At 49.5% G+C, this 27,076-nt stretch overlaps 1 protein-coding gene, 1 long non-coding RNA gene and 1 pseudogene across 4 annotated transcripts; 2 read left to right on the top strand and 1 right to left on the bottom strand.

Annotated features, from left to right (window-relative positions):
• The first annotated feature begins 8,184 nt into the window (after nt 1–8,184).
• On the top strand, nt 8,185–11,867 carry LOC149326963 (uncharacterized; annotated as a pseudogene). The gene is made up of 10 exons (XR_016286542.1): nt 8,185–8,869; nt 9,370–9,484; nt 9,542–9,710; nt 9,771–10,143; nt 10,372–10,546; nt 10,666–10,741; nt 10,811–10,921; nt 11,009–11,257; nt 11,316–11,487; nt 11,621–11,867. The product of XR_016286542.1 is annotated as an uncharacterized LOC149326963 (transcript).
• A 4,597-nt stretch (nt 11,868–16,464) lies between these two features.
• On the top strand, nt 16,465–17,114 carry LOC149326962 (uncharacterized). Its single transcript, XR_016286566.1, has 2 exons — nt 16,465–16,559; nt 16,639–17,114. It is a non-coding gene; the product is annotated as an uncharacterized LOC149326962 (long non-coding RNA).
• Nucleotides 17,115–22,835: 5,721 nt separating this feature from the next.
• Nucleotides 22,836–25,740, bottom strand: LOC149326961 (uncharacterized). 2 transcript variants are annotated; one of them, XM_089565164.1, is made up of 3 exons: nt 25,258–25,740; nt 24,983–25,195; nt 22,836–23,830 (listed from the first exon to the last, which is right to left on the bottom strand). In XM_089565164.1, the coding sequence occupies exons 1-3, from the start codon at nt 25,458–25,460 to the stop codon at nt 23,674–23,676; spliced, it is 573 nt and encodes a 190-aa protein (XP_089421290.1). In that variant the 5' UTR covers nt 25,461–25,740; the 3' UTR covers nt 22,836–23,673. The 2 variants fall into 2 exon arrangements, with proteins under 2 accessions (XP_089421290.1, XP_089421291.1); XM_089565165.1 differs by lacking the exon at nt 22,836–23,830 and having other exon boundaries at nt 24,864–25,195.
• Nucleotides 25,741–27,076: the final 1,336 nt, after the last annotated feature.

Raw genomic sequence — 27,076 nt, 5'->3', positions numbered from 1 at the left:
GGTGACGTCATCATGCGTCCCCCACTTAGCGTTGTGCGCTGCGGAAAATCTTGAAGGCCGCCCCAGTTTTAATTAGTGATTACGACACCGTTTCAAATGCCAGGCCAAAAGGACTTCGCATACTTTACCTGGAAGTTTCACACATTCGACATTTTTAAGCTTGTCGATTTCTAAAACCTATGCAGTTGCCCTTTAGCAAAGAACTAAGAAGGCTTGTTAATAGGAAAAAACGGCTTTATAGAACTGCTAACTTGCAAACCGGACCGTAGCGTGGGAACGGTACCACCAATGCGCGAAAGAATATAACGAAAAATTAGCCTCCGCCAAAAAGAAGTTTTTTCTACCGACCTACATTCAATCCTCAAATCCAACCTAAATAAATTCTGGCGCATTCTTTCACTAAATTGCGATCGAATCGAATTGAACTTCTAGACGCTGATCGTGATCCAATAGACAGTAAAGAGTGCGCAACAATTCTAAATAAATATTTTTGTTCAGTCTTCTCCTCAGCTGCTTGCAGTCCAAATATTTCCCCAACCACCTCAACAATGCCCACGCCTCAAATCACAGTCACCGCGACGGGAATAGAAAATCTAATCAGTTCCCTCAAGACTTCTTCATCGTCTGGCTGTGACCACATAAAAAGTAAACTCCTGAAAAACACTAGTCTAGTCTCAAGCCAGATACTGTACCTAATATTTACACAATCATTAGAATCCGGAAAATCCCCGACGACTGGAAGATAGCCGAAATCATACCAATCTTTAAAAAAGGTGATCGCACAGATCCTTCTATTTCCCTATTTCTTTAACGAGCATTCCTTCGAAATTACTTGAACATGTTATATCGTCCAATCAAATGAACCATCTGGATTCGTTTATCTTCTTTTATCATCACCAACACGGTTTCCGTAAACACTACTCCTGTGAGACGCAATTGGCTGAATTCACACATGACATCCATCGCTTAATAGACGACAACCTTCAAAATCGACGCCATCTTTTCAGATTTCAGAAGGCCTTTGAAAGGCCTCCGACTGTGTTCCGCACTCACACCTGCTCACAAAACTCTCTTCCCTAGGCATTCCCGACAACCTTATCACCTGGATTGAGACATTTCTTAATGGGCGAATGCAGTTTACCTCAAGCAATGGTTACCGCTCACCCCAAAATAATGTTGCATCAGGTGTCCCCCAGGGCGCAGGCTTGTCACCATTGCTATTCCTAATTTACATCAACGAACTTCCAGTTAACAAAAACGCCAAGCTAAGACTATTTGCAGACGACTGTGTCATATACAGCCCCATTCGTCATCCCACCGAAAGCCACCTTCTGCAAAAAGATATTGATGCAATAGCTACATGGTGCGACCGATGGCTCATGCCTTTAAACCTTGAAAAATGCCAACTCTTGTCATTCTCTCGCAAGCGCACTGTAATCCAGCACGCTTAAAGCATTAGCACGGTTCCGATTGCTCCAACAACATCCTACAAGTACCTTGGTTTACATCTGACATCGTCACTCTCTTGGGCCACTCACGTCCAAACGATATGTTCCGATGCCTCACGTGTCTTAGGTTGTCTCCGGCGAAACATGAAAGCAGCATCTCCAGATGTTAAAAAACTGGCTTATAAAACATTCGTCCACCCTAAACTTGAATTCGCATCATCTATCGGAATCCATCTCAAGCATACCTTTCCGCCGAAATCGAGGCCATCCAAAATCGCGCCGCCAGGTTTATCACCCCAGAATATTCCAAAGAAGTTAGTATCACTGCACTCAAACGCTCTCTTTCCCTCCCATCGCTTGAATCCACCACCCAGCATCAAGACACCCACTTCTAAAATCCCCGATAAGAAATTCAAGTCGCCTTAGCCATAGCCACCCCATAGCCGGTATCAAGACCCGTACATTAGCAATGAATAGTTCAACTTTCCCCAGTGCAATAACACTCTGGAATGCCCTACCTAACGATGTAGTTTTATGCAATGAATCAAAGTCCTTTCGTGCAGAACTCGCCCATCATCTTCACAATATGTGAATAGTTCGTCATTTTTACCATGTTTGCTCGATGACTTTAATCTGTGCTCGCTGCCGCAAGCGATTTTTTCTATGTATGCTTCCACTGTGCATGTTAATCCTTTATCCCTTTTCTTTATTTTTTTTTCTCTTTAGCTTTTGAAGTTTGTAGTGAGTGTTCTTTGTGCGTTTGTTTTTATGCTTCTTTTATATCACTTGTTGCCTCTCCTTATGTAATGCCCTTTGCCTCCTTTTAGAGATCGTGCATACTCAGCAGCACGGTCAATAATGCACCACCTTATTTGGCCCACATAGGCTTCTCCGCACGTCAATGGTATCTCGTATGCCACACCTGTGCAGCACAGGTGTGGCATACGAGATACTAGTGACCTGTGTTGTGCGGGTTCACGGGTAATGAGAGGAAAAAAGAAACAGCAGTGCACAAGAATGTATGCTGTCCTAAAGCACAGAAGTTGCAAGGATTGCCACGGTCATTAAGAGTCCACATGAAATGAAAAGCAATTGCTACAACTGCCCCTCAGGCGCTGCCTGCGACTCATAATACAAGAATAATACTAGTAAATTAGTACCCCACGTAGTGGACAACGCAGCATTGTATGGAAAGAAAAATGATAGATGCGACGTCAAGAGCCTGGAAGCGGGCAGAGTTGGTGAGGGAACAAACGCGGGTTACTGGCATCTTAGTCGAATGCAAGAGGAAGAAATAGGCTTGGGCTGGGCATGCAATGCAAAGGCAGAAGAGAAGGCAAGGGTACCAGAGGGCTGCGGAAAGTAAGGTCGGTGGTTGAGATCAAGAAGTTTGCGGGGATACGGAGGCCGTAGCTGGCAACGGAAAATGGGGCATGCCTTTGCCCTGCAGTGGGCGTAGTCGAGCTGATGATGATGAAAGCAATACATTAGCCTAATGGAGCTGAAGACAAGCGCGCTACTGCAACGCTCACTAAAAAAAAATAGAACGTAGCGCACGCAGAGAAAGCCGGCAATCGCTAGCAGCGCTATTATGATCTCGCATTCTCTGTAATCCATATGGAAACCCTGCTAGTGTGACAAAGCAGGGAGTGGTAGATGAAAAATCCCTACCCTGCATGGTCTGGGACAGACCCCCTCCCAATTGTGGCAAGGCTGCCTGCGTTGTCAGGCTATTGCAGGGTCATGAGAATCGGCCTACGCCATTCGCTAGAAGGGCTTCCTTTTAGGGGGAAAGTCCGCTCCGTTCTTAAAATGCATCCACTTCACGTCTCATGAGTGCAGAGCTTACGACTCAATAAGCGCTTCCGAGGACTGAACATTCGGCACACAACAGCGAGCTATGTGATCAAACGAATCACCTCTACAGCGAATCGGCATAGGTCGGCACACTCACTCATGAGTTCACTCATCGTTAGTGTGAGTGGATGCGAGTGTGGGTAGTCATGAGTGCGAGTGGAGATGAGTGCGAGTGAGTGGATGTGAGCGCGAGTAGAGGAGAGTGGACATGATTTATGAGTGGATGAGAGTGGTAGGTGGACGCGACAGCAAAGTCGGACGCGTATATTTCGGCACAACGATACCCGCTCAGCTATTTTCACGTTGTCGACAGCTGAGGGAAGCAAATATTCACTACTGAGGACGCTCGAGGCAGCATAAGGCATCTGCCGATGTCTTTGGACAACCGAAGCAGTGGATTCCGCTGGCACGGGAACGACAATCTTTCGTTGCTCTGGCAGTTCACCGTCGGCACCGGGGCAGGCCCTTCGCGAACGCAATCACCTGCTACGAATTTTGTGAGATCCTTTGTCGAACTTCGCATTGCCAGTCCTGAGAATATAGCTAGATGTCTCTTGCCACGCTCCCCGCACGGCTCGATCTCATGCAGTGGACGTTTAGTTATGTGCCCAGTTGTGCGCATTGCAGAGCTCTGCTCTGGTTGTAATTTGTTCATTGGGCCGGACCCGTGCGAAAACGAAGTGCGCTTTTCGGCAACGCAAGAGGGTTCTTGTTTCTGCCATGTACCTGAAGGAGCCCAGCGTCGCAAATTAAAGAGACACTGAGGAGAGCTCTATTAATATTTTTTTTTATAGCAAAATCCGATAGTTCGGCATTTCATGGCTTTGTTGCCACTTGGCCGGCAGCGAAAGATGCATTTATTTCTAAGAAATTTGGATTCGAAGTTGAAATAGTTTTTCCCGCCGCTCTGATTCAAACTTGGGATTCTGCTATGACGACACAGAACTAAGTGACGTGAAACATGACATTCACATGACGTAACGCAGACTCCGTGATTTCTGGCGGCCAGCAGTGCGTCCCAGTAGCAGCCGAAAAGAAAGCTACCGCCGGCCGCACGTTGAAGGCATCTATCGGCTATTGCGGCCGTCGCTTCGTTTACATTTGCACCGGCGTTTTGCCAGCGTTACAATGGTTCCCGTTCTCGAAGTCGTCAACGAAGTTCTCGCAAATAGACGCCTTTAGCGTACCGTGTACCTTGTTACCGTTAGCGGAATACCGGGAGCCCACATACCGCTGAGAGCAAGCGCTGATTGGTCCCGGCGCTGCAGGAGCGCGCGTAGCTATCGGGTACGTGGCGCCATCTGGCGACGTCAAGGAGATTTGCGCATGCATTTGCTGCGCCCCAGTGATTCGTACCTTCTCGTGTCCTAGTGTTGCTAGAACTATTGGTTCTAGCAACACTGTTTTTTTCTATGACGCCATGAAGCTTGTACTTGCGAGTTTGGCCTGTGGCGGCGATACCTGTATTTTGGTTCTTGCTCTTTTCTATGTTACAGGAGCTTTGTTGTCAGTATGAATGGCGTTTTTGTAATCAGGAGCTGGTATTCTGTCGATGCAAGTCAACTTCAATTTCTCCTCAGTGTCCCTTTAAGCATGCTGTTTTTAAGCATGAAATGCTTTTAGCTCCCGTTGTCGGCAGTGTGGTGACGTCACGCCGAGACCGAGAGCCATCATCCGGGCACTGAAATCCACTCATCCGGGCACTGAATTCCAGTCATCCGGGCACTGAAATCCACTCATCCGGGCACTGAAATCCACTCATCCGGGCACTGAATTCCAGTCATCCGGGCACTGAAATCCACTCATCCGGGCACTGAATTCCAGTCATCCGGGCTCTGAAACGAGAACATCCGGGCACCGTACGAGACTTGTTGTTGTTGTTGTTGTGACTGAGAGAAGGATGAAGAGGAAATTGCACGGGCCTGCTACTGGCTCGAGCCAAGTCACCACCGCTGCCACGTGCAGATAGAGGAGAGTTAAAAGAGCAGAGAAAAGAAGTAAAGGAAAGAAAAGACGCGCGTCGCAGCAACAACTGCGACCGCCGGAGCGGTCGCTGCTCAAAAAGAAGCGGCCGAAGCCGCGCTCGCCGAAGCGAGAACAGATACTCTTTCACTCTGAGACCGGTACGAGACTTAACGAGACTCGAGACTCTCTAAGCCCTCCTACGCGACCGGCATGCAAGCGCCGGTTGGTCTCCAAATGAGACAAAAAATAACTGCTGCCAGTGCCTTCTCAATGTTTATCAAGATATCATTGGAGCTGTGGGTTTGATAATGCACGGAATTATAATTTCCGATTTCTAATAACGCGTGCAAAAAACACATAAATGCCACGTTACACTTCGTTGTCATACGTGATCCGGGGGAGAAGCGCTGCGTTCAAAGGGCAAGGCATCGCGCCGAACGGGTGGTGGCGTTCCTCCCTTCCTTTACGGTGCGGTTCGGGTGTCCACCGAGATGGCAGAGAATTACTGCGCCATTTCCTTTCCTCAAAAAACCTTGCGTTCAAGTGGCAAGGCATTGCGCTGAACGGGTGGTGGCGTTCCTCCCTTCCTGTACGGTGCGGTTCGGGTGTCCACCGAGATGACATTAGGCCCGTAAACATTTCATGCTTACTCTACTCTCGTTTACGGGAGAGGCAGAGATTTTTAAGCATGAAATGCTTTCAGCCCCCCGTTGTCGGCAGTGTGGTGACGTCACGCCGAGACCCATCATCCGGGCACTGAAATCCACTTATCCGGGCTCTGAAACGAGAACATCCGGGCACCGTACGAGACTTAACGAGATTTAACGAGACTCTGCAAGCCCTCCTACGCGACCGGCATGCAAGCGCCGGTTGGTCTCCAAAGGAGTCACAAAAAATAACTGCTGCCAGTGCCTTCTCAATGTTTATCAAGATATCAGTCGCTGTGCGTTTGATAATGCACGGAATTATAATTTCCGATTTCTAATAACGCGTGCAAAAAGCACATAAATGCCACGATACACTTCGTTGTCATACGTGATCTCTTAGGTGCTTCGCGCATCGAAGCAAAGCCGCGCAGGCGCACAGGGGCCCGGGGGAAAAGCGCTGCGTTCAAAGGGCAAGGCATCGCGCCGAACGGGTGGTGGCGTTCCTCCCTTCCATTACGGTGTAGTTCGGGTGTCTACCGAGATGGCAGAGAATTACTGCGCCATTTCCTTTCCTCAAAAAAACCTTGCGTTCGTTCAAATGGCAAGGCATCGCGCTGAACGGGTGGTGGCGTTCCTCCCTTCCTGTAGTTCCTCCCTTCCTGTACAGTGCGGTTCGGGTGTCCACCGAGATGACACTAGGCTCGTAAACATTTCATGCTTACTCTACTCTCGGTTACGGGAGAGCCAGAGATTTTATTTTTTGTGTGCATAGCATCAGGCATGGTGGTGCCTTTGACGCTCAAAGAGATATCCAAAATGGTAATATTTTACGTTTTAATTTCTGCCAGAAATGGTTCTTTCCAGTCGATGATGACAGTGAAGTTCTTGGTGCTGTGCATTGTCTGTCGCGTCCGGGTTAGCGATACAGGAATGTCCATTGAGTTTTTTGTTGTTGTTCTGAAATCTGGACAACTGCAGAGAAGCGGGTGAGTCAAACACGCTGCCCCGTGGGATAAGGGGAGCCGCACAGCGGAGGATTCCGAGAATACGGGAAAGGTCCAATCCCCTGCGGGACAGTGTGTCGCGCGCGCGATTAGTCCGAGACAGGACGCTACGTGCGCGCGGCTATGTACATAGAGTTTACATCTTTTGTGATCGTGCGCAGTGGCCGCTCGCGCGCACTTATTTTCGCACAATGCTTGGACATTAGCGCGCGAGCGGCGCGAACTTGATTACTTGTGTATTTTGTAAATAGTGTACAAAGCTCTCCCCTGTCCTTTCTTGCTGTCGCTCCCGTCTATACTTCTCCTCACTATCATCCCCCTTTCCCTTTCATTTCCGCCGGCTGCAGCTCGGGTGCTTAAGATATTAGATAGCAATTGCCGCGGCCGGCAACACTCTTTTGCTTCACTTTTTTATTTTTTTAAATAAACCACTACCACAACTACCACGTACACGTCAGGCCGCATCCCACTGTGCACGTTCTTGTGGCAAGGCGGATCGGCGTCGCGTGGCTTTTGTCCGATGTCTATGGCGGAGCGCATTGACAGCTTGAGGCGCGGTCAACTGGACATTGTCAGGCTAGCTGCAGGCAGGCAGACAGTTTCTAAGTGACGGTACTGAAAAGATGGGTCTTGAGGTGACTTTCCTCGAACCTGGGTTTACAAGACGTTGAAGCAACCTGCACCGTGGTAATGCGAGAACGTTCGCAAAGGTCGCGGGAGGAAGGGAGAATCCTCTGAATTCTGGATGGAATAAAGTGCACATATTTATACAGCCTGTATCGACATGAGTTATTTTCTTTCCAAAATATACTGGCTGTCGTCCTTTCCCAATTGTTGATGATTTCCGTTCCCCAATGATGCATTGGGTGGATATTTAAAGGTGCACTGAAGAGGATTCTGAACATGTCTTTTTGCCGCGGGAACTTGATGTACACGTTCCCAGCATTCTTAGGAGCTGCGACTTATTGCCCTGTGTGGCCGATTTCCTCAATTAAATCTAATTAACGTCCGGCTCCCGCCTTTTTTTTTTTGAATTCGGCCTCATACGATGGGCGGAGTCTACCAAGGCGTCGAGTGCCTTTCAGTCAGCTCTGTGGAGGCTTTGCTTTGGCTTTATTTTGTTTTTTAAGTTTCCGTGAATAAGTAGTTGCATTCGTAGATAATATAGCCGCAAAATAAGCCAACAGAAATAAAATTACGCGCGGACTATTTGCTTTCGCCAGTGACTTGACTGAAGTGAAATGAAAACCGCGAAAATAATCGAACTAATTTCTATTACTCTTTCTGGACACGCAGGATACAATAATTTGATAAATCCGCGACATAGTTGTGGTTCATAGAGCGTATCACTAAAAAAAACAAGCCCGAAGCAGCCGGACTATGTTTTCTCCTCGTCTGCTGCCATAGGAGTGATGCGCCCTACCGCGGTGGCTTCGGCCTGCTCCGAGGAAGCGCTCGCCTCGCTTCTTTTACTTGTCGGTTGTTGGTGCACGCGGTCCTTACTCCCAGAAGGTCCTGTGTGCCCCACTTCCTACTTTTGCTATCCTGCGACATCCTTGGATCTACACTTTTTCGTGTGATCTGTGGGACGCCATCGCGTTTTGTTGCGAGTGTTGTTCGGTTCGCGAGTGATATTTTCGCGATGCCGGACGTTTGTGCGGTGAGGTTGTGCCCTCATCGGACTAAGAAAAATTGGCACAAGGGCCTACGTTTGTTCGCCTTGCCTAAGGACGAACCGCGACGTAGTGCATGGCTACGTTGCGCGGGGCTCGATAACACCGAGACGCTACCAAAGTGTGTCCGCTTCTGCTCTGAACACTTCGAGATAAGCGCTTTCCATCGGCCCGACGTGAGTCACTCTCGCCTGCGTTGGAACGCTATGCCCACGCTTCGACTTCCCGTCGTCGATGGAACCGAGCAACAAGCCCCGAAGCGCCAAAGAGTACTGGTAAGTATTTCTATGAATTAATTTTCTTAGCATGGCTCGACAGTGTCGTTCTGTAGGATCGCTGACTCAAACATGCGTCAGGCTGAAGATATAGTTTGTTCTAAAAGTTACGTGGCTGTATCATGACGCGAATGGTCATCATTTGCAGAAGCGAAAGAAGTAACAGTGTTCCGTGCTTCGCGTTCGTAAGTGTGGGGTCGGCTAAATAAGCTTAGAAACTTTGATATACAGCTTGTTCGGCAATTTTACGCGCGCCGTACAATGCTTCCGCCGGCTAAAACGGTGCATTGTTCGCGCTCAAATTTCGCGCAGACATGGCGTTTGGTTGTAAATGCTGTGATTCACGATGCCGTGCACCCGATAGAAACTAATCAAGTTCCCAAATCGGAGTATTTATAGTGAAGGCATGGAATGTAGAGCAATCCTGAAATGCTATGTTGCACCACCTCCAGCTTTGTAAACCGAAGTGACTGATCGGCCTTTGTACAACCATCTTTCAGAGCAAGGATCTTCAACCAGATCCCTCTGAGGCAAGGCTTTCAACAGCTGCAGCCAGCAGTGGTCCGTACCAGGACAATGGTTCTGTCGAACACAGCACTAGATCTGAAGCTGTCTGTAAGTCCTTATTGCATTTCGTCCATTCTGTGTGGATGAATATTTGTTTCCCTACAGTGACGCCAGCTGCGACTTCTCCTGGCCGTGTCACAGAGGAGCCCTTGCTGCTTCCACCCTTCGTCCCGGCAACATGCAGCAGTGATCCACTTGACTGCACATCTCCACAGGGTGACAGGCTAGACTCTGACTCCAGCTACTCTCCAACCTACCATGACGATACCGAAAGGTGGGCTCTTCACAGCTGCATGGGTTTTGGGCCGAACAGTTGGCACTATTCTGATTCCAGTGAGTCATCCGCAGAGAGTACACCGGCCCCCCCAGAAGAAGAACGGCAGTTCTTGGTCTTTGAGAGCTGTCTGAGGGAGCTGTTCCAGACATGCCCAGAGTGCTCGAGGCCTTGTGAAACCACCATTACCACCAAAGGCAGCCTCATCAATGTCATCAGCATCTGTCCTCTGGAGCATGTCCGGACGTGGAACAGCCAGCCTGTCATCAATGGAAGGGCAGCAGGAAACCTTCTGCTGTCCAGCCACCTCCTCTTTTCAGGAGCAAATGTAGCTTCCACACTGAGGATGCTGCGCCACATGAATGTGCAGGTCCCAAGTGACCGGACCTTCTACAACTATCAGGATGCCCTCCTTTTTCCTGCGATAGAAAAGGTGACCAACAAACCATACTGATATATTTACCCCAGCTTGACCAGATGTTTTCAAAAAAGTTCAATTCTCGTTAGCCAGAAGGCAGAAATGAAGTTCAGATTAAACGAACACTTCTCCTGACATCACTTTTTTGTTATTTTGTAGTAACTACCGCTGCAGTAGTGCACAATCAAACTAAGTTGTAATTTTACACTGGGCTAGTCAAGAAATGGAATAACATTTGAACAGATCTGGCTACAAGAACAAGCTGAACTCATGGACCAGTTGAACAACCAAGAGGTTGATGTCACCGGTGATGGACGATTTGACTCCCCCGGGGTTTTCTGCCAAGTTCCTGACATACACCACGCATGTTGAGCAGATCAACAGAATTCTTCACTCGGTCCAGGTCCAGCTGGGGGAGGTCAGTAGACACGTCTGTGGAAAGTTGTTGCAGTAATTCAGTGATAAATATTTATGTAAGCCGTTGGTAAGTAGAGTGGAAATACAGGAATGTAATGTTTGAAACCCGTCTTCATGCAGTCGGAGCAGGCAATGGCCAGCGTGAACATGGAGAAGGAAGGCCTAATCAAGCAGCTGGAATTCTTCAAGGAGAAATGTATGGCATGCCACAAAGGTTTATATGGTAGACAATTTATCGTTATCCCACCGACAATGCATAACACAGGTATCAAGATCCGGTCTCTCACAACTGACCGTCACCCTGCCATACGAAAGCACATGCAGACCCGTGAACCCAAGATCAAGCACTACTTTGACATTTGGCACATCTCAAAAGGTAAGAAAGTTGAGAGCATGATTGAAAAGATGCTTGCTTGCACAGAATGTGCTGCAGGCTTCCCTGATATGCCTTTTTAAAATTAAGGTGTCAAGAAAAAGCTAGCTGCGGCAAGCAAGCGGGCTGGATGCAAGGAGCTGGACCTCTGGATTCAGTCAACTACCAACCACATGTACTGGGCAGCCCGCGCTGGAGGGGGCAATGCAGAGCTGGTCGTCGACATCTGGCGGAGTATGAAAAATCACGTCATCAACCAGCACTCTGGACATGGCGGACTGTACCCAAGGTGTCTCCACAGCGACATGCCAGAGGAGACAAGAGTTTGGATGGACCCCAGTGAGTGGTTTTTGCCCTTGTCTAAAGAACTTGTTTTAAAGCATACCTTTTCCTCAAGAGTCCCAGGCATACGAGCAATTCAAGCACATCACTGAGGACAAGCGTCTCCTCAAGGATATCACACAGATGTCCCCCCATGGCCAAACGTTTGCTCTGGAGGCATTCCACAGCGTCTTGATTGACTTCGGGCCAAAGTCTATGGCATTTTCTCCAGCAGGGATGCTCGCAAGGTAATATTATATTGTAGTTCTGTCCTGTGTCTAAAGGCAGTTGGTTTATTCCAAGAGTGAGCACGTAACCACATCCACGTACTCCAGATCATTAGGCAGCATTGCCATCCGATGCGATATCCTCAACTTACAGGACGCAGCTTGCCATCCTCCACTTCAATGAAAATGCAGACCGGTCCCAGGCGAAGACAAAGGAAGGCAATTCACGCTGGATGATGAAGACTACCAAGGCGCGAAAGGGCCATCACACAGTGTGCCCCATCAAAACAGCTACCACTTACAGTAAGTATTATGCTTCATCCCAAATGAGTGACTTGAGGGGAGCCTTTTGGAATGAAGTAATGTGAAGATTTCATTTCCAGAGTATGTCGGAAAGCTTGTAAAAGACGTTATCAGCAGCAGCGAGCTCCGGCAATCTCTCTCTGATGCATCAGAGGCCAACACAAGTACTTTCCCAGCACCAATGACCTCGGCCTTCACAAGGCCTTCTCTTCAGGACCTTGTGGAAGCAAGGAGGTCCCGCTTCAGCCTGGGTCCCCAGTGAGGCTATACCAAACAAGGTGAGGGCGACAACATCCAGCGTGTTTGAAAGTCTCAACTGTCAGACGAGCTGCAAGATGTGTGTTCCCCCTTCTGCTGCACCAGAGGCCGACATAGCATCTTCGTGGCAGGGCTCGGAATCCTACTTTGCAAGTGTAATGAGGACCAATGGCTGCCAATGACATCACTCACACTGTGTCCCATGCAAACACTTCCAACTTTCAGTGAGTAACATGTGTAACTTCTGCATGAATGACATTCGGGGCGTATTTTCGAACAATATCATGCGCCAATTTCCTTTCCAGAGCGCACCTGAAAGTTTGAGAAGGAAGTTATGAGCAGCGCCAAGAGTCAGCGATCCTTCTCTGATGCATCAGAAGCCAGCATAAGTGCTTTCCCAGCACCAACGATCGGCTTTCGCCAAGGTGAGGGTGACAACATCCAGCGTGTTTGAAAGTCTGAACTGTCAGACGAGCTGCAAGATGTGTGTTCCCCTTCTGCTGCACCAGAGGCCGACATAGCATCTTCGTGGCAGGGCTCGGAATCCTACTTTGCAAGTGTAATGAGGACCAATGGCTGCCAATGACATCACTCACACTGTGTCCCATGCAAACACTTCCAACTTTCAGTGAGTAACATGTGTAACTTCTGCATGAATGACATTCGGGGCGTATTTTCGAACAATATCATGCGCCAATTTCCTTTCCAGAGCGCACCTGAAAGTTTGAGAAGGAAGTTATGAGCAGCGCCAAGAGTCAGCGATCCTTCTCTGATGCATCAGAAGCCAGCATAAGTGCTTTCCCAGCACCAACGATCGGCTTTCGCCAAGGTGAGAGCGACAACATCCAGCGTGTTTGAAAGTCTGAACTGCCAGACGAGCTGCAAGATGTGTGTTCCCCCTTCTGCTGCACCAGAGGCCGACATAGCATCTTCGTGGCAGGGCTCGGAATCCTACTTTGCATGTGTAATGAGGACCAATGGCTGCCAATGACATCACTCACACTGTGTCCCATGCAAACACTTCCAACTTTCAGTGAGTAACATGTGTAACTTCTGCATGAATGACATTCGGGGCGTATTTTCGAACAATATCATGCGCCAATTTCCTTTCCAGAGCGCACCTGAAAGTTTGAGAAGGAAGTTATGAGCAGCGCCAAGAGTCAGCGATCCTTCTCTGATGCATCAGAAGCCAGCATAAGTGCTTTCCCAGCACCAACGATCGGCTTTCGCCAAGGTGAGGGTGACAACATCCAGCGTGTTTGAAAGTCTGAACTGTCAGACGAAATGCAAGATGTGTGTTCCCCCTTCTGCTGCACCAGAGGCCGACATAGCATCTTCGTGGCAGGGCTCGGAATCCTACTTTGCAAGTGTAATGAGGACCAATGGCTGCCAATGACATCACTCACACTGTGTCCCATGCAAACACTTCCAACTTTCAGTGAGTAACATGTGTAACTTCTGCATGAATGACATTCGGGGCGTATTTTCGAACAATATCATGCGCCAATTTCCTTTCCAGAGCGCACCTGAAAGTTTGAGAAGGAAGTTATGAGCAGCGCCAAGAGTCAGCGATCCTTCTCTGATGCATCAGAAGCCAGCATAAGTGCTTTCCCAGCACCAACGATCGGCTTTCGCCAAGGTGAGGGTGACAACATCCAGCGTGTTTGAAAGTCTGAACTGTCAGACGAGCTGCAAGATGTGTGTTCCCCTTCTGCTGCACCAGAGGCCGACATAGCATCTTCGTGGCAGGGCTCGGAATCCTACTTTGCAAGTGTAATGAGGACCAATGGCTGCCAATGACATCACTCACACTGTGTCCCATGCAAACACTTCCAACTTTCAGTGAGTAACATGTGTAACTTCTGCATGAATGACATTCGGGGCGTATTTTCGAACAATATCATGCGCCAATTTCCTTTCCAGAGCGCACCTGAAAGTTTGAGAAGGAAGTTATGAGCAGCGCCAAGAGTCAGCGATCCTTCTCTGATGCATCAGAAGCCAGCATAAGTGCTTTCCCAGCACCAACGATCGGCTTTCGCCAAGGTGAGGGTGACAACATCCAGCGTGTTTGAAAGTCTGAACTGTCAGACGAGCTGCAAGATGTGTGTTCCCCCTTCTGCTGCACCAGAGGCCGACATAGCATCTTCGTGGCAGGGCTCGGAATCCTACTTTGCATGTGTAATGAGGACCAATGGCTGCCAATGACATCACTCACACTGTGTCCCATGCAAACACTTCCAACTTTCAGTGAGTAACATGTGTAACTTCTGCATGAATGACATTCGGGGCGTATTTTCGAACAATATCATGCGCCAATTTCCTTTCCAGAGCGCACCTGAAAGTTTGAGAAGGAAGTTATGAGCAGCGCCAAGAGTCAGCGATCCTTCTCTGATGCATCAGAAGCCAGCATAAGTGCTTTCCCAGCACCAACGATCGGCTTTCGCCAAGGTGAGGGTGACAACATCCAGCGTGTTTGAAAGTCTGAACTGTCAGACGAAATGCAAGATGTGTGTTCCCCCTTCTGCTGCACCAGAGGCCGACATAGCATCTTCGTGGCAGGGCTCGGAATCCTACTTTGCAAGTGTAATGAGGACCAATGGCTGCCAATGACATCACTCACACTGTGTCCCATGCAAACACTTCCAACTTTCAGTGAGTAACATGTGTAACTTCTGCATGAATGACATTCGGGGCGTATTTTCGAACAATATCATGCGCCAATTTCCTTTCCAGAGCGCACCTGAAAGTTTGAGAAGGAAGTTATGAGCAGCGCCAAGAGTCAGCGATCCTTCTCTGATGCATCAGAAGCCAGCATAAGTGCTTTCCCAGCACCAACGATCGGCTTTCGCCAAGGTGAGGGCGACAACATCCAGCGTGTTTGAAACTCTGAACTGTCAGACGAGCTGCAAGATGCGTGTTCCCCCTTCTGCTGCACCAGAGGCCGACATAGCATCTTCGTGGCAGGGCTCGGAATCCTACTTTGCAAGTGTAATGAGGACCAATGGCTGCCAATGACATCACTCACACTGTGTCCCATGCAAACACTTCCAACTTTCAGTGAGTAACATGTGTAACTTCTGCATGAATGACATTCGGGGCGTATTTTCGAACAATATCATGCGCCAATTTCCTTTCCAGAGCGCACCTGAAAGTTTGAGAAGGAAGTTATGAGCAGCGCCAAGAGTCAGCGATCCTTCTCTGATGCATCAGAAGCCAGCATAAGTGCTTTCCCAGCACCAACGACCGGCTTTCGCCAAGGTGAGGGCGACAACATCCAGCGTGTTTGAAAGTCTGAACTGTCAGACGAGCTGCAAGATGTGTGTTCCCCCTTCTGCTGCACCAGAGGCCGACATAGCATCTTCGTGGCAGGGCTCGGAATCCTACTTTGCATGTGTAATGAGGACCAATGGCTGCCAATGACATCACTCACACTGTGTCCCATGCAAACACTTCCAACTTTCAGTGAGTAACATGTGTAACTTCTGCATGAATGACATTCGGGGCGTATTTTCGAACAATATCATGCGCCAATTTCCTTTCCGGAGCGCACCTGAAAGTTTGAGAAGGAAGTTATGAGCAGCGCCAAGAGTCAGCGATCCTTCTCTGATGCATCAGAAGCCAGCATAAGTGCTTTCCCAGCACCAACGATCGGCTTTCGCCAAGGTGAGGGCGACAACATCCAGCGTGTTTGAAAGTCTGAACTGTCAGACGAGCTGCAAGATGTGTGTTCCCCCTTCTGCTGCACCAGAGGCCGGCATAGCATCTTCGTGGCAGGGCTCGGAATCCTACTTTGCATGTGTAATGAGGACCAATGGCTGCCAATGACATCACTCACACTGTGTCCCATGCAAACACTTCCAACTTTCAGTGAGTAGCATGTGTAACTTCTGCATGAATGACATTCGGGGCGTATTTTCGAACAATATCATGCGCCAATTTCCTTTCCAGAGCGCACCTGAAAGTTTGAGAAGGAAGTTATGAGCAGCGCCAAGAGTCAGCGATCCTTCTCTGATGCATCAGAAGCCAGCATAAGTGCTTTCCCAGCACCAACGATCGGCTTTCGCCAAGGTGAGGGTGACAACATCCAGCGTGTTTGAAAGTCTGAACTGTCAGACGAAATGCAAGATGTGTGTTCCCCCTTCTGCTGCACCAGAGGCCGACATAGCATCTTCGTGGCAGGGCTCGGAATCCTACTTTGCATGTGTAATGAGGACCAATGGCTGCCAATGACATCACTCACACTGTGTCCCATGCAAACACTTCCAACTTTCAGTGAGTAACATGTGTAACTTCTGCATGAATGACATTCGGGGCGTATTTTCGAACAATATCATGCGCCAATTTCCTTTCCAGAGCGCACCTGAAAGTTTGAGAAGGAAGTTATGGGCAGCGCCAAGAGTCAGCGATCCTTCTCTGATGCATCAGAAGCCAGCATAAGTGCTTTCCCAGCACCAACGATCGGCTTTCGCCAAGGTGAGGGGGACAACATCCAGCGTGTTTGAAAGTCTGAACTGTCTGACGAGCAGCAAGATGTGCGTTTCCTCTTTACTGTAACGGAGGTCGACATGAACGTCTTGTCAGCACATACTTTTACAAGTTTCTTGCATGCAGGTCCAACCAGCTACAGATTCCCAGGTTCCTGTCTACCCGGCCCCAGATTGTATGGACATGCCAAGACACGTATCCTTTGTTGAATGGTCACCTTGGCAACCAACATCTTTTGCAGAAAAATGACTGGTTCAGCCAGATCACACAGATTTTTCTCTCGGCAGAACCTGCCTGCTAGAGAGCGCGTATCCCAGTTGGCGGATAGGGATGCTCTTATCACAGTCTGGCCGTTCTCCTCTGCAATTTGTGCAGTCACTTGCAAGACACTGTTAGCAGGAATAAACTTTGATTCAGTGCACCTGCAGTTACATTCCCCTTGACTGGCAGAGGAGCAATTGAGGCAAGTGTGATAAGAGTGGTGCTTGCACCCGCGGACCAACAGGCATTCAGATTTGAGCAGGATCCCGGCCACCTACCAAGTGCCGGAAGGATTCTGCAGATACATCTAAGCAAGTCAATAAACTATTTTACAACTGCTATTCTGAGTGGCTTTGTGCATCTTTTCGTACTTTACCGCATGGCTGAAATACAGAGCTATACATTATGCTGCAAAAGAGCAATGGAGCCACCTAACTTACTGATTTTGAAACGCTGCTAGGCAAATACATTTCCTGCGATTCAGTTGTGTATGGCAGTTTGATGAGCTGCAGAACAAAATTTTGTGAAGATGTGGAAGGTTCACACCTTGTTGGTTCATGTATCAGCAGGTTAGTTGAAGTCTGAAAGTTTTGGTCCACCACCACAGTTCTGTAAGCCTTTTAAACCAACTCTTATAGAGCAGTTGAATTACAAATAAGTCTTTGCTACACGGAGACTGAATAAGCTTAGTACATTCCAAAAAAAAAGTGGTCTGGATGAATTACAATGTGCAAAAGCTCTGATGCACTGCAAGCAAAAATGTGGTATGAGGTGATCCAGTTCTTTATCCTGCCAGTGGAAAGCTGAAATCCCATGTTCGGGTGCGTAGGATGCCTACCTTTGGACGATTTACAAGGACTGTGGGTCGGCACACTCACTCGTGAGTGCACTCTTATCACCTCACTCGCGTCTGTGAGCATGAGTGGTCATGATTGGAGGCAAATGCCGCGTGACAGTGAAGTTTGTTGCATGTGCTTATTTTTTTTCTGTTGATAGCTGAGGGAATTACATATTCACTGCCGAAGGCGCTCGAGGTAGCATAAGGCACCATACCGGTGTCTATTTACGAATGACGCAGAGGATTACGCTGGCGCGAGAATGGAAATATTTCGTTGTTGTTCACCTTACTAGTTCACCGTTGGCATGGGCGCAGGTTCGCGGGTGCAGTGAACCGATACGAGTTGTGTCCGATCCTTTTATCGAATTTCGCATTACCACAGCTAGAAAGGCAGATGTCTGTTGACATGCCTCCTACACGGCTCGAGCTCTGTACACAGAGTTTCAATGCTTGCTGCTGAAACCACGACTGTCAACTTCTCAGCAATAACTAGCGTAAGGTGGGATCTCGAGTACTGCAGTGGACGCTTCGTTTTTTTTTTCTATGGCCGGCCGTATGCACTGTAGAGCTCTGCTCGGGCCATAATTTTTTTTATTGGGCCAGACCCATGCAATGAGCCTGATCTACTTGGCCTAGCTCTTCAACCACACAAGCGAAGCTTGTGCGGTTGAGTGAGTGGTCATGAGTTTGGGTGACGGGTTGTGAATGTGAGTGAACATTAGTGCGAGTGTGTGAGAGGACGTGAATGAGTGCTTGTGAATGCGAGTGGACATGAGTGTAAGTGAGTGCAAGTGGCCGTGAGTGTGAGTGTAGTTGAGCAACCTCTCATGGTGCTGAGGTATGACAAGGACGAGCTTGTCCTTGCCTGTCAGGCAGAGACTTTGTCCATACTACTACACAGACACTGAATAAACTAAGCACATTCCCAAAAATGGTCTGCATGCAATCTGTAAATGCTGTGACGCATTGGAAGCAAAAATGAGGTGCGAAATGGTTCACTATTTTTCAATATATTTCAATGGTTCAATATATTTACAAATAGGGAAGAACAGCTGCGAGCGGCACCGAGAACACAGTCCGAACTTCGTTGTCGTCTTCTACTCTTCCCACGCTCTTGGTCGTCGTCTACCCACTTCAGGACCCCCGGCTGCTGAAACGCCGTCTCGGCGTTAGGGCGGCGACGTGTGAGCGTCGTGATAAGGTTTAAGGCGACAGACGTGGACGATGTCGGTGGTGGCGCCAGAGGACGATGGCGAGGTTTCAAGGGGAGCAATTTCATAGTTCACGTCGGTAACACGGCACACGACACGGTAAGGGCCACGGTAGTGCGAAAGGAGCTTCTCGGAGAGACCGACGCTGCGAGAGGGCGTCCAGAGAAGGACGAGTGATCCTGGGGTAAATTCGACGGCCTGGTGACGGCGGTCGTAGGCTGACTTCTGGGAAACTTGAGAGGCTTGGAGCCTACTACGTGCTATTTGGCGCGCCAGCGTGGCCTGGGAGATGGCGTCCCGAGCGTAAGCAGTGGTGGGGGCTGAAGAAGGCGGCATGAGTGTGTCCAAAGGCAAGGTGGGATGCCTACCAAACAAAAACAAAAGGTAGAAAGGAGAATAGCCAGTTCTGTCATGAAGGGAAGAGTTATATGCAAATGTCACATAAGGCAAGGCTGCGTCCCAATCTCGGTGGTCTGGCGATATGTACATGGCTAACATGTCGGTGAGCGTGCGGTTGAACCTTTCCGTAAGCCCATTGGTAAGCTGTCGCGAGCTGGTGCTGCGTGTCACACGAACGAAGAATGTCGTGAACTACTCTGGATAGAAAATGACCGGGGTCGGTGAGCAGTTGACGAGGGGCGCCGTGGTGAAGGGTGACGTCTTGCAGAAGAAAATCGGTGACATCGGTAGCGCAGCTGGACGGCAAAGCACGCGTGATGGCGTACCGAGTCGTATAATCAGTTGCGACAGCGATCCACTTGTTGCCAGAGAGGGACGTGTTGGAAAAGGGCCAAGAAGGTCGAGGCCAACACGGTGAAAAGGTTCCGGAGGTATGTCGATGGGTTGCAGAAGACCGGCAGGCAAAGTGGAGGGCCTTTTCCGACGTTGACACAGGTCGCAAGTGGCCACGTAACGCTTGACGGAACGATAGAGAGCAGGCCAAAAGAAGCGATGCCGCACCCGAGCGTACGTGTGGGACACGCCAAGGTGACCGGCTGTCGGCAGATCGTGCAGTTCTTCCAGGACAGAAGAGCGTAGACGTTGGGGTATCACGAGCAGGAGCGGAGGGCCATCGGAGCGTAGGTTTCGGCGATACAAAATGCCGTTGTGGAGCACATAAAGGTTCAGAGACGGAGATCGGTTTGCAGAACGGATGCCATCAAAGATAGGTCGTAAAGATGAGTCGTGGCGCTGTTCGTTGGCAATATCGGCAAGATCAGAGATAGCTAAGAGGCAGGGCAGGGTCTCTGCGTCCTCTAGGTCAGGTGGTTCCACAGGGTATCGGGATAAACATTCAGCGTCCTGGTGATGGCGCCCTGACTTGTACACGACGGAGTATGAGTATTCTTGGAGGCGCAATGCCCAGCGACCAAGGCGACCGGTGGGATCTTTTAGTGAAGACAGCCAACAGAGAGCGTGGCGATCAGTGACAACAGCGAATGAAGGGCCGAACAGGTAGGGTCTGAATTTAGCTACTGCCCAGACAAGGGCAAGACACTCACGCTCAGTAATGGTGTAATTTTGCTCTGCGGCTGAAAGTAGGCGGCTGGCATAAGCGATGACTCGATCTTGACCCTGTTGACGTTGGGCTAGGACGGCGCCGATGCCATATCATATCCGGAGGCGTCGGTGCGAACCTCTGTGGGAGACGACGGGTCAAAATGTGCTAAGATGGCGGAGTGGTCAGCAAATGGACGACGGATGAAAATGAGTTCTCTTGAGCAGGGCCCCAGGTAAAGGGGGTGTCGTTCTTCAGAAGATCGGTGAGGGGACGAGCGATGCCGGCGAAATCTTTGATAAAATGGTGAAAATACGAGCACAAGCCGACAAAGCTGCGCACATCTTTCGACGACCTTGGAAGAGGAAAGTCCTTCACAGCTTGAATTTTGATGGGATCTGGGCGTACACCAGAAGCGTCAACGAGGTGTCCGAGAATAGTGAGTTGGCGACAACCGAACTTGCATTTCGATGAGTTCAGCTGAAGTCTGGCGTTACGAAACACTGTCAGAATATTGGAGAGGCGCTCGAGGTGCGTGGAAAAAGTAGGCGAGAAAACCACAACATCGTCTAGGTAACAGAGGCAGGTGGACCATTTAAAGCCATGAAGAAGGGAGTCCATCATTCGTTCGAAGGTAGCCGGGGCGTTACAGAGGCCGAGCGGCATGACTTTAAACTGGTATAAGCCATCAGGCATCACGAAGGCGGTCTTCTCGCGGTCCTTTTCATCAACGGCAATTTGCCAGTACTCCGATCGAAGATCAATTGAAGAGAAATATTTGGCGCCGTGGAGGCAATCTAAGGCATCATCGATCCTTGGGAGTGGATATACGTCTTTTTTTGTGATGCGGTTGAGGTGCCGATAATCAACGCAGAAGCGCCAGCTGCCGTCCTTTTTCACCAGGACGACTGGTGAAGCCCAAGGACTTGACGAGGGCTCGATGATGTCTTTTGCGAGCATCTTGTCCACCTCTTGATTTATGACGGTGCGTTCGGCGCTGGACACTCGGTACGTACGTCTGCGGAGAGGAGCGGAATCACCGGTGTTTATGTGATGCGTCACCACAGAGGTCCGAGCCAAAACACGGCTATCAAAGTCGAAGATGTCGCGGAAAGATGATAAGAGGCACCTAATATCGCGAGCTTGCATCGGCGGTAGGTCAGAAGCGATCATGTCAGGGTAGTCGTCCGTTGGATTCGCTGTTGATGGGGCCGCAGGCAACCGGCATTGCTGAGTGGAAGGTAAGCAGCTGTCCACCACTGATATCACACATTCGGCAGCAGGGCACAGCGTGGCGAGTGAGATGCCTTGCGGGAGCGGTTGGATGGATGAACCAAAGTTCAGGACAGGAAGGTACGCGCGGTTGGCCGACAATGTAAATACAATGTGTGGAAGCGCAATGCTGCGCGTCAGGGCGACGTCAAGTTCCGCAGTGACTACGTAGTGACCATTAGGTACAGGGGGAACAGATGAGAAAGAAATGTAAGTTGCGGCTTGAGGCGGTAGACGAACAAAGTCGACAGCACAAAGACTGTGTATAACTGGGGACGGCGACTCAGCAGAAAGAGGAAGGTCAAGCTGAACAACATTAGTGGCGCAGTCAATGAGGGCTGAATGCTCAGACAGGAAGTCGAGGCCAAGAATGACTTCATGAGGGCACTGGTCTAGAACAGAGAACAGAATGGATGTATGGCGGCCGGATATGGTCACACGGGCTGTGCATAGTCCAACAACATGAGGCGTTCCGCCGTCGGCAACGCGGAGAACGGCTTTGGGTGCAGGGGTCAGTACTTTTCGGAGGCGGCGTCGTAGGGCTGAACTCATGACGGATACGTGCGCGCCTGTATCGATCAGGGCTCTCACAGGCACTCCATCGACATGAATGGCGAGCAAATTATGGTGTGCACGAAGGGCTAATCGAGGATTTTGGGACTGGGGCTGTACTGCAGCATAACCTCCAGACACTGCAGCGTCGAGTTTTCCGCTTGCGAGCGTCCGTAGGGGCCAGGAGAGGAGCGACGGCGTTGGGGCGAACGAGACTGTCGACGCAGGGGGGACGGGGAGCGGCTGGAGCGGGGAATCTGGCCGTCGACTGTAGCACCGTGCTGGGCTTGAGGGGGCGTGTAGTGGCTGGGCTGTTCGTCGTCGCGATGGCAGCTGAGAGGACGGTATGTGCTGCGACGGGACCAATAATTTCGACAGTGGCGGGAGATGTGGCCAATGCGGTGGCAATGGAAACAAATGGGCCTGTCGTCGGTTGTCCGCCAGTCGTTAGGGTTTCGGCGACGTGGAGTGAAGTACGAAGGTCGTCCAGGAGCAATCGCAGTGATTTCGGGTGGTGGTGAAGACCGTACAGGGCTGACGGGCTGGAAACCAAGGTTTGCAAAGTCTTGGCGGACGACAGCTTGTACCAGAGAGATGGTAGGCAAGCGGTTGTCGCCATCATGTAGATGCAGGGGGGCAGGGGACATAGCTTCGAGCTCGCGTCGGATGATGCGGGTCACATTTCCTGGGGGCGCTGAAGTTTCCCTGTGTCGCAGGTCTTCACATGAAGAAGTCGCAGCCGTGTTGGGGAGGCGTGTGTACGGCTGGCTAATACGCCTGCTTTTGGCTTCCTCGAAGCGTCGACATTCCTTAATAATTCCGTCGACTGTAGTGCAGTTCTTGTATACGAGCAAGTTGAAGGCATCGTCGGCGATTCCCTTCAACACGTGGCCGACTTTGTCAGACTCGGGCATGTTGGCGTCAACTTTGTGACAGAGGGCCAGCACATCTTGAATGTACGACACATAGGACTCCGTAGATGTTTGAGCTCGGGAGGCGAGGTCCTTCTTAGCAGCAAGTGTTCGGCCGAGCGGCGGTCCAAACAATTCGCGGAGTTTCTCTTTGCACACGTCCCAGCTGGTTAGATGGTCTTCGTGGGTCTCATACCAGACCCGGGCAGTGTCTTTTAGGTAGAATATTACATTTGCAAGCATAAGGGTCGGATCCCAGCGGTTGTAGGTACTCACTCGCTCGTACATGTTCATCCAGTCGTCGACGTCAGTGTTGTCGGTACCAGAAAATGTCCCAGGGTCACAAGGGGGAGAAAGAACGAGTGATGTCATGGCCGGGGCTGAGGTTTGCTGGGAGGCGTCTTGGGTCATGATGAGGGAAGGCAACTGGCGGCCGCTGCGGAGCTCCGTCGTTGGTAGACGTAGGGGAAAGCCGCACCTCCACCAAATATGTTGCGGGAAAGAATATATTTACAAATAGGAAAGAACAGCTGCTAGCGGCACCGAGAACACAGTCCGAACTTCGTTGTCGTCTTCTACTCTTCCCACGCTCTTGGTCGTCGTCGTCGTCTACCCGCTTTAAGGAGTTGCAAGCTGAAAACCTACATGGTTTTCACCAGGATATTTTGCCCTTATTGCCTTCACCATGCAGGCGGGCAGGGGCCTTCTGTTGTGGCGCCCAAGCCGCCCCCACAGCCAGAGCACACACTGCCTGTAGGCAGCAAACCGGTAGTGCCTGAAACAATGCCAATGATTAGATGTAGCAAGCAGTACACAGGATGAAGTTGATCAGATGCGCATCCAAGTCGGGAGGGGACAGAATGTTCTGACCCCTAGCCGCCTCCTAATTTTTTTAATTCAGCCAGAAGAGTGCCTGTTCTGCATATTTACTCATTTGAACCAAAAACAATCATTCCTGTAACTACACTAAACAATGGTGACTTGAGTAAGCATGCACACCAAGGTTGAGGCCCAATGTTCACTCTTTTCTAGATGTCTCAAGCTGACCTCCCTTGTTGTTGCTAGTGGCTCTTTATTGATAATAAAAAAAATAACAATGGAAGCTAACGATGTTGCTAGCCGCGGCATCTGCCATCCAAACCTGAGCTGCGGCTAGCGAGAATAAAAGGACAGGGAGAGGGAAAGAAAGGGGGGAGCGATAGTAAGAAAGGATAGGTGTTGGGCGGCAATATACACTATGTACAATTCCATATATGGGAACCAAGTTCTACAACTCTGCTAAATGCTCCAAAAGCACACTTTTCATCACACTCACTAGTATTTATGTTATCACTGCAACTAAGGAAATTTATATATATAGGTGCCAGAAGCCCACTTCTGATAGGACAATCTCCTTTGAAATTTCGAATTGGCTCAGCAGTTGCTGCCAACTGCAATAAAGATAAATTTAAACCAGCCAAAATCCCGACGTACCTGAACCCGAACATGTATTAGACTAGCAGTCAATAAGGTCTGCCTTATTTTCAGCCGTTCCTGAAACTGTAAATAAGGTTCCTTTTTCTGAAAATGACAGCATGTAAGGTAAAAAAAGGTTCCATGCTTCTTATGCTATATAGCTCGTAATCTAATTCCTGAAAGGAGAATGAGTCTGTCTCCTGCACAGTAATGGGCTTTGTCAGTGCAAACTATCCTGATCCCATTTGTTTGCGCAGTGGACAGCTGCAGTCTTTTGCAGTGGTTATGGCCATAGCACACCGTGATTCCGCACTGTATACGAAGTTTTAGGCATTCTCTCTCGTTTTTTTTTAAATAGAACAGCACCGCATGCGTATGCGCTTTAGATCGCACTGTGGTCAATAAACGTAGTTGCAAGAGCTAGCACCGGTAGCGTTATTACGCAATCCGTGAAGCTTGCAGTTGTACTTACTCGTTCGCGGTGTCGCCCATGCCTGGCTGCCGGTAATGCCGCATGTTTAAATATGCAAGCTGCAGCACACCCTCGTCCAGGCAAAGATACCTGAACTCGGGGTGCGCTGTGATGCAGTTGTGTCCCGGCTGCTTTTTAACGGCGGCCGGGCATTCCCGGCAGCAGACGTTCTCGATGGCTGTCGGCATGGCAGCGCAGCCGTCGCACTGGCACCTTCGCAGAAAACGGATGTCAGCGATGCGTGCCGCGAGCATAATAGAGTTCATATCACTCACCAGTCCACGTTTCCCACTCGTTGCCAGCCGTCCTCGGAGCCATTGGCGTCCGAGTCTTCGTCCGTGGTACGGCCGGACGGATGGCCACTGCTGCTATCTTCGGCCGTATCGCGCAAAGGCGTACTATCGTAAGAGATGGCGCCTAAATCTGCCGTCCGCCGAAGAATCTCTCTTTCAAGCTCTGTGAGATCGTCGATGTCCATCTCATCGGCTTACAAAAACACAAATGGCTGAACGTAGTTCGGCCAACAACGTGCGCATTTTCAAAAAGTCACTCCGCGTATTACTACGTATTACTCCGCCGATGACGGAGCGGCAAGCCTCCACGGAACTGGCTGAAAGGCACTCGACGCGTTGGTAGACTCCGCCCATCGTATGAGGCCGAATTAAAAAAAAAAAAGGCGGGAGCCGGACGTTAATTAGATTTAATTGAGGAAATCGGCCACACAGGGCAATAAGTCGCAGCTCCTAAGAATGCTGGGAACGTGTACATCAAGTTCCCGCGGCAAAAAGACATGTTCAGAATCCTCTTCAGTGCACCTTTAAGCTGTTACCTGATCGGTTACTGCCCCCAACGAGGGCGGGGACATAGGGCTGAAAACCAACTGTTTCGGGCGGGACCGAGGACCGGTTTCATCTCGTAAAGCTACAAATCAATCAAATGTCAATAAGTTTTCTCCTTGCTTGTATCTTTCTTTATTTTATGAATTGTTAATAATAAGGTAACCTCACCAGAAGTGTGGAAGCATCCTTCAATAATCATCATCGACGCAATTTCCCTCTACAAGATTGAGAGGAAAACTTAACTGTGATGAAACGTTGCGGCGATTTTCGGCAGTGGATATGAGGTGGCAACTAAATTGGCCCCACCCTCTTTGATTGGTTGGGCGCACAGTTTGAACTTAATTTTTATCTACGGGCGAAAGGGATATAAAATAGAATGTCTCCGAGTGTTGTCACCGTTTCGCTCGATAAAAGAAAACTGCGAAAGAAAAGCAGTACAATCGGATGGAAGCTAATAAAAATCAAGCTAGGCCGACAGTTTTCGTTTCGGCTAAAATTATCGTGCAAGCGAGTGCTGCTGCTCAAACTGGCAATAGACGCTTTACAGCGGCGTATCATGGGGGCTGCCATCTTGAATCACGTGATCACGCCGCCATTACTCGCCTCCTGACCGCTCGGCGTGCGCCTCGTCGCGACGGCTGCTGCGTCTGATGTTTCGGTTCCGACAGGCAGTGTTTCGGCTGATACGATTGCAAAGGAGCGGGAAGACGACACTGTGGTTGGTCCGAAGCTTCGAAGGACATGTGAAAACCCTCATTTGATCACTTTAGGCGTGAAAACGTGATCGGGCTTCATGTCGCGGAGAGCCCCTGAGCTCTCCGCTTGTTCGAGGCAACGGGTGGATCACCTGAATGCCGCTGAAGGCTTTGCTTAATATTTTTTTATTGTTATTATCTAAAACAGGAAGGTTTAATCACCCTGCGGCTGCGCAGGTCGTTGTCGTATTGTGTACATCCATGCGGAGGCTGCTCTAAAACGCTCACATGCACATCGTACTCATATTTGTTTACAACCTGTTAAAGGTGCTTAGGAAGCCTAAAATATTTTCTGTTCGTTTGCTAAACAAAGGAAGGCTACAAGAATAAATAAACAAACAAATGTTACCCAATCATGTAAGCAGTACCATGCATCAAACAGATTTCGCAAAGTTTGCATGCAATCGTTTACAAGGACTCCGCGATATAACTGTTATAACGCGCGCATGGCAGAGCGTTCACTACAAGAAGTTCACATTTATGTCAGCCTCACATAGTAT

Source organism: Amblyomma mixtum, chromosome 10 (assembly GCF_055824585.1).
Source record: "Amblyomma mixtum isolate Tamu chromosome 10, ASM5582458v1, whole genome shotgun sequence".
Lineage (NCBI taxonomy): Eukaryota > Metazoa > Arthropoda > Arachnida > Ixodida > Ixodidae > Amblyomma > Amblyomma mixtum.
The sequence above is the reverse complement of the archived record's forward strand: the minus strand, read 5'-3'. Positions and strand labels throughout refer to the sequence as shown.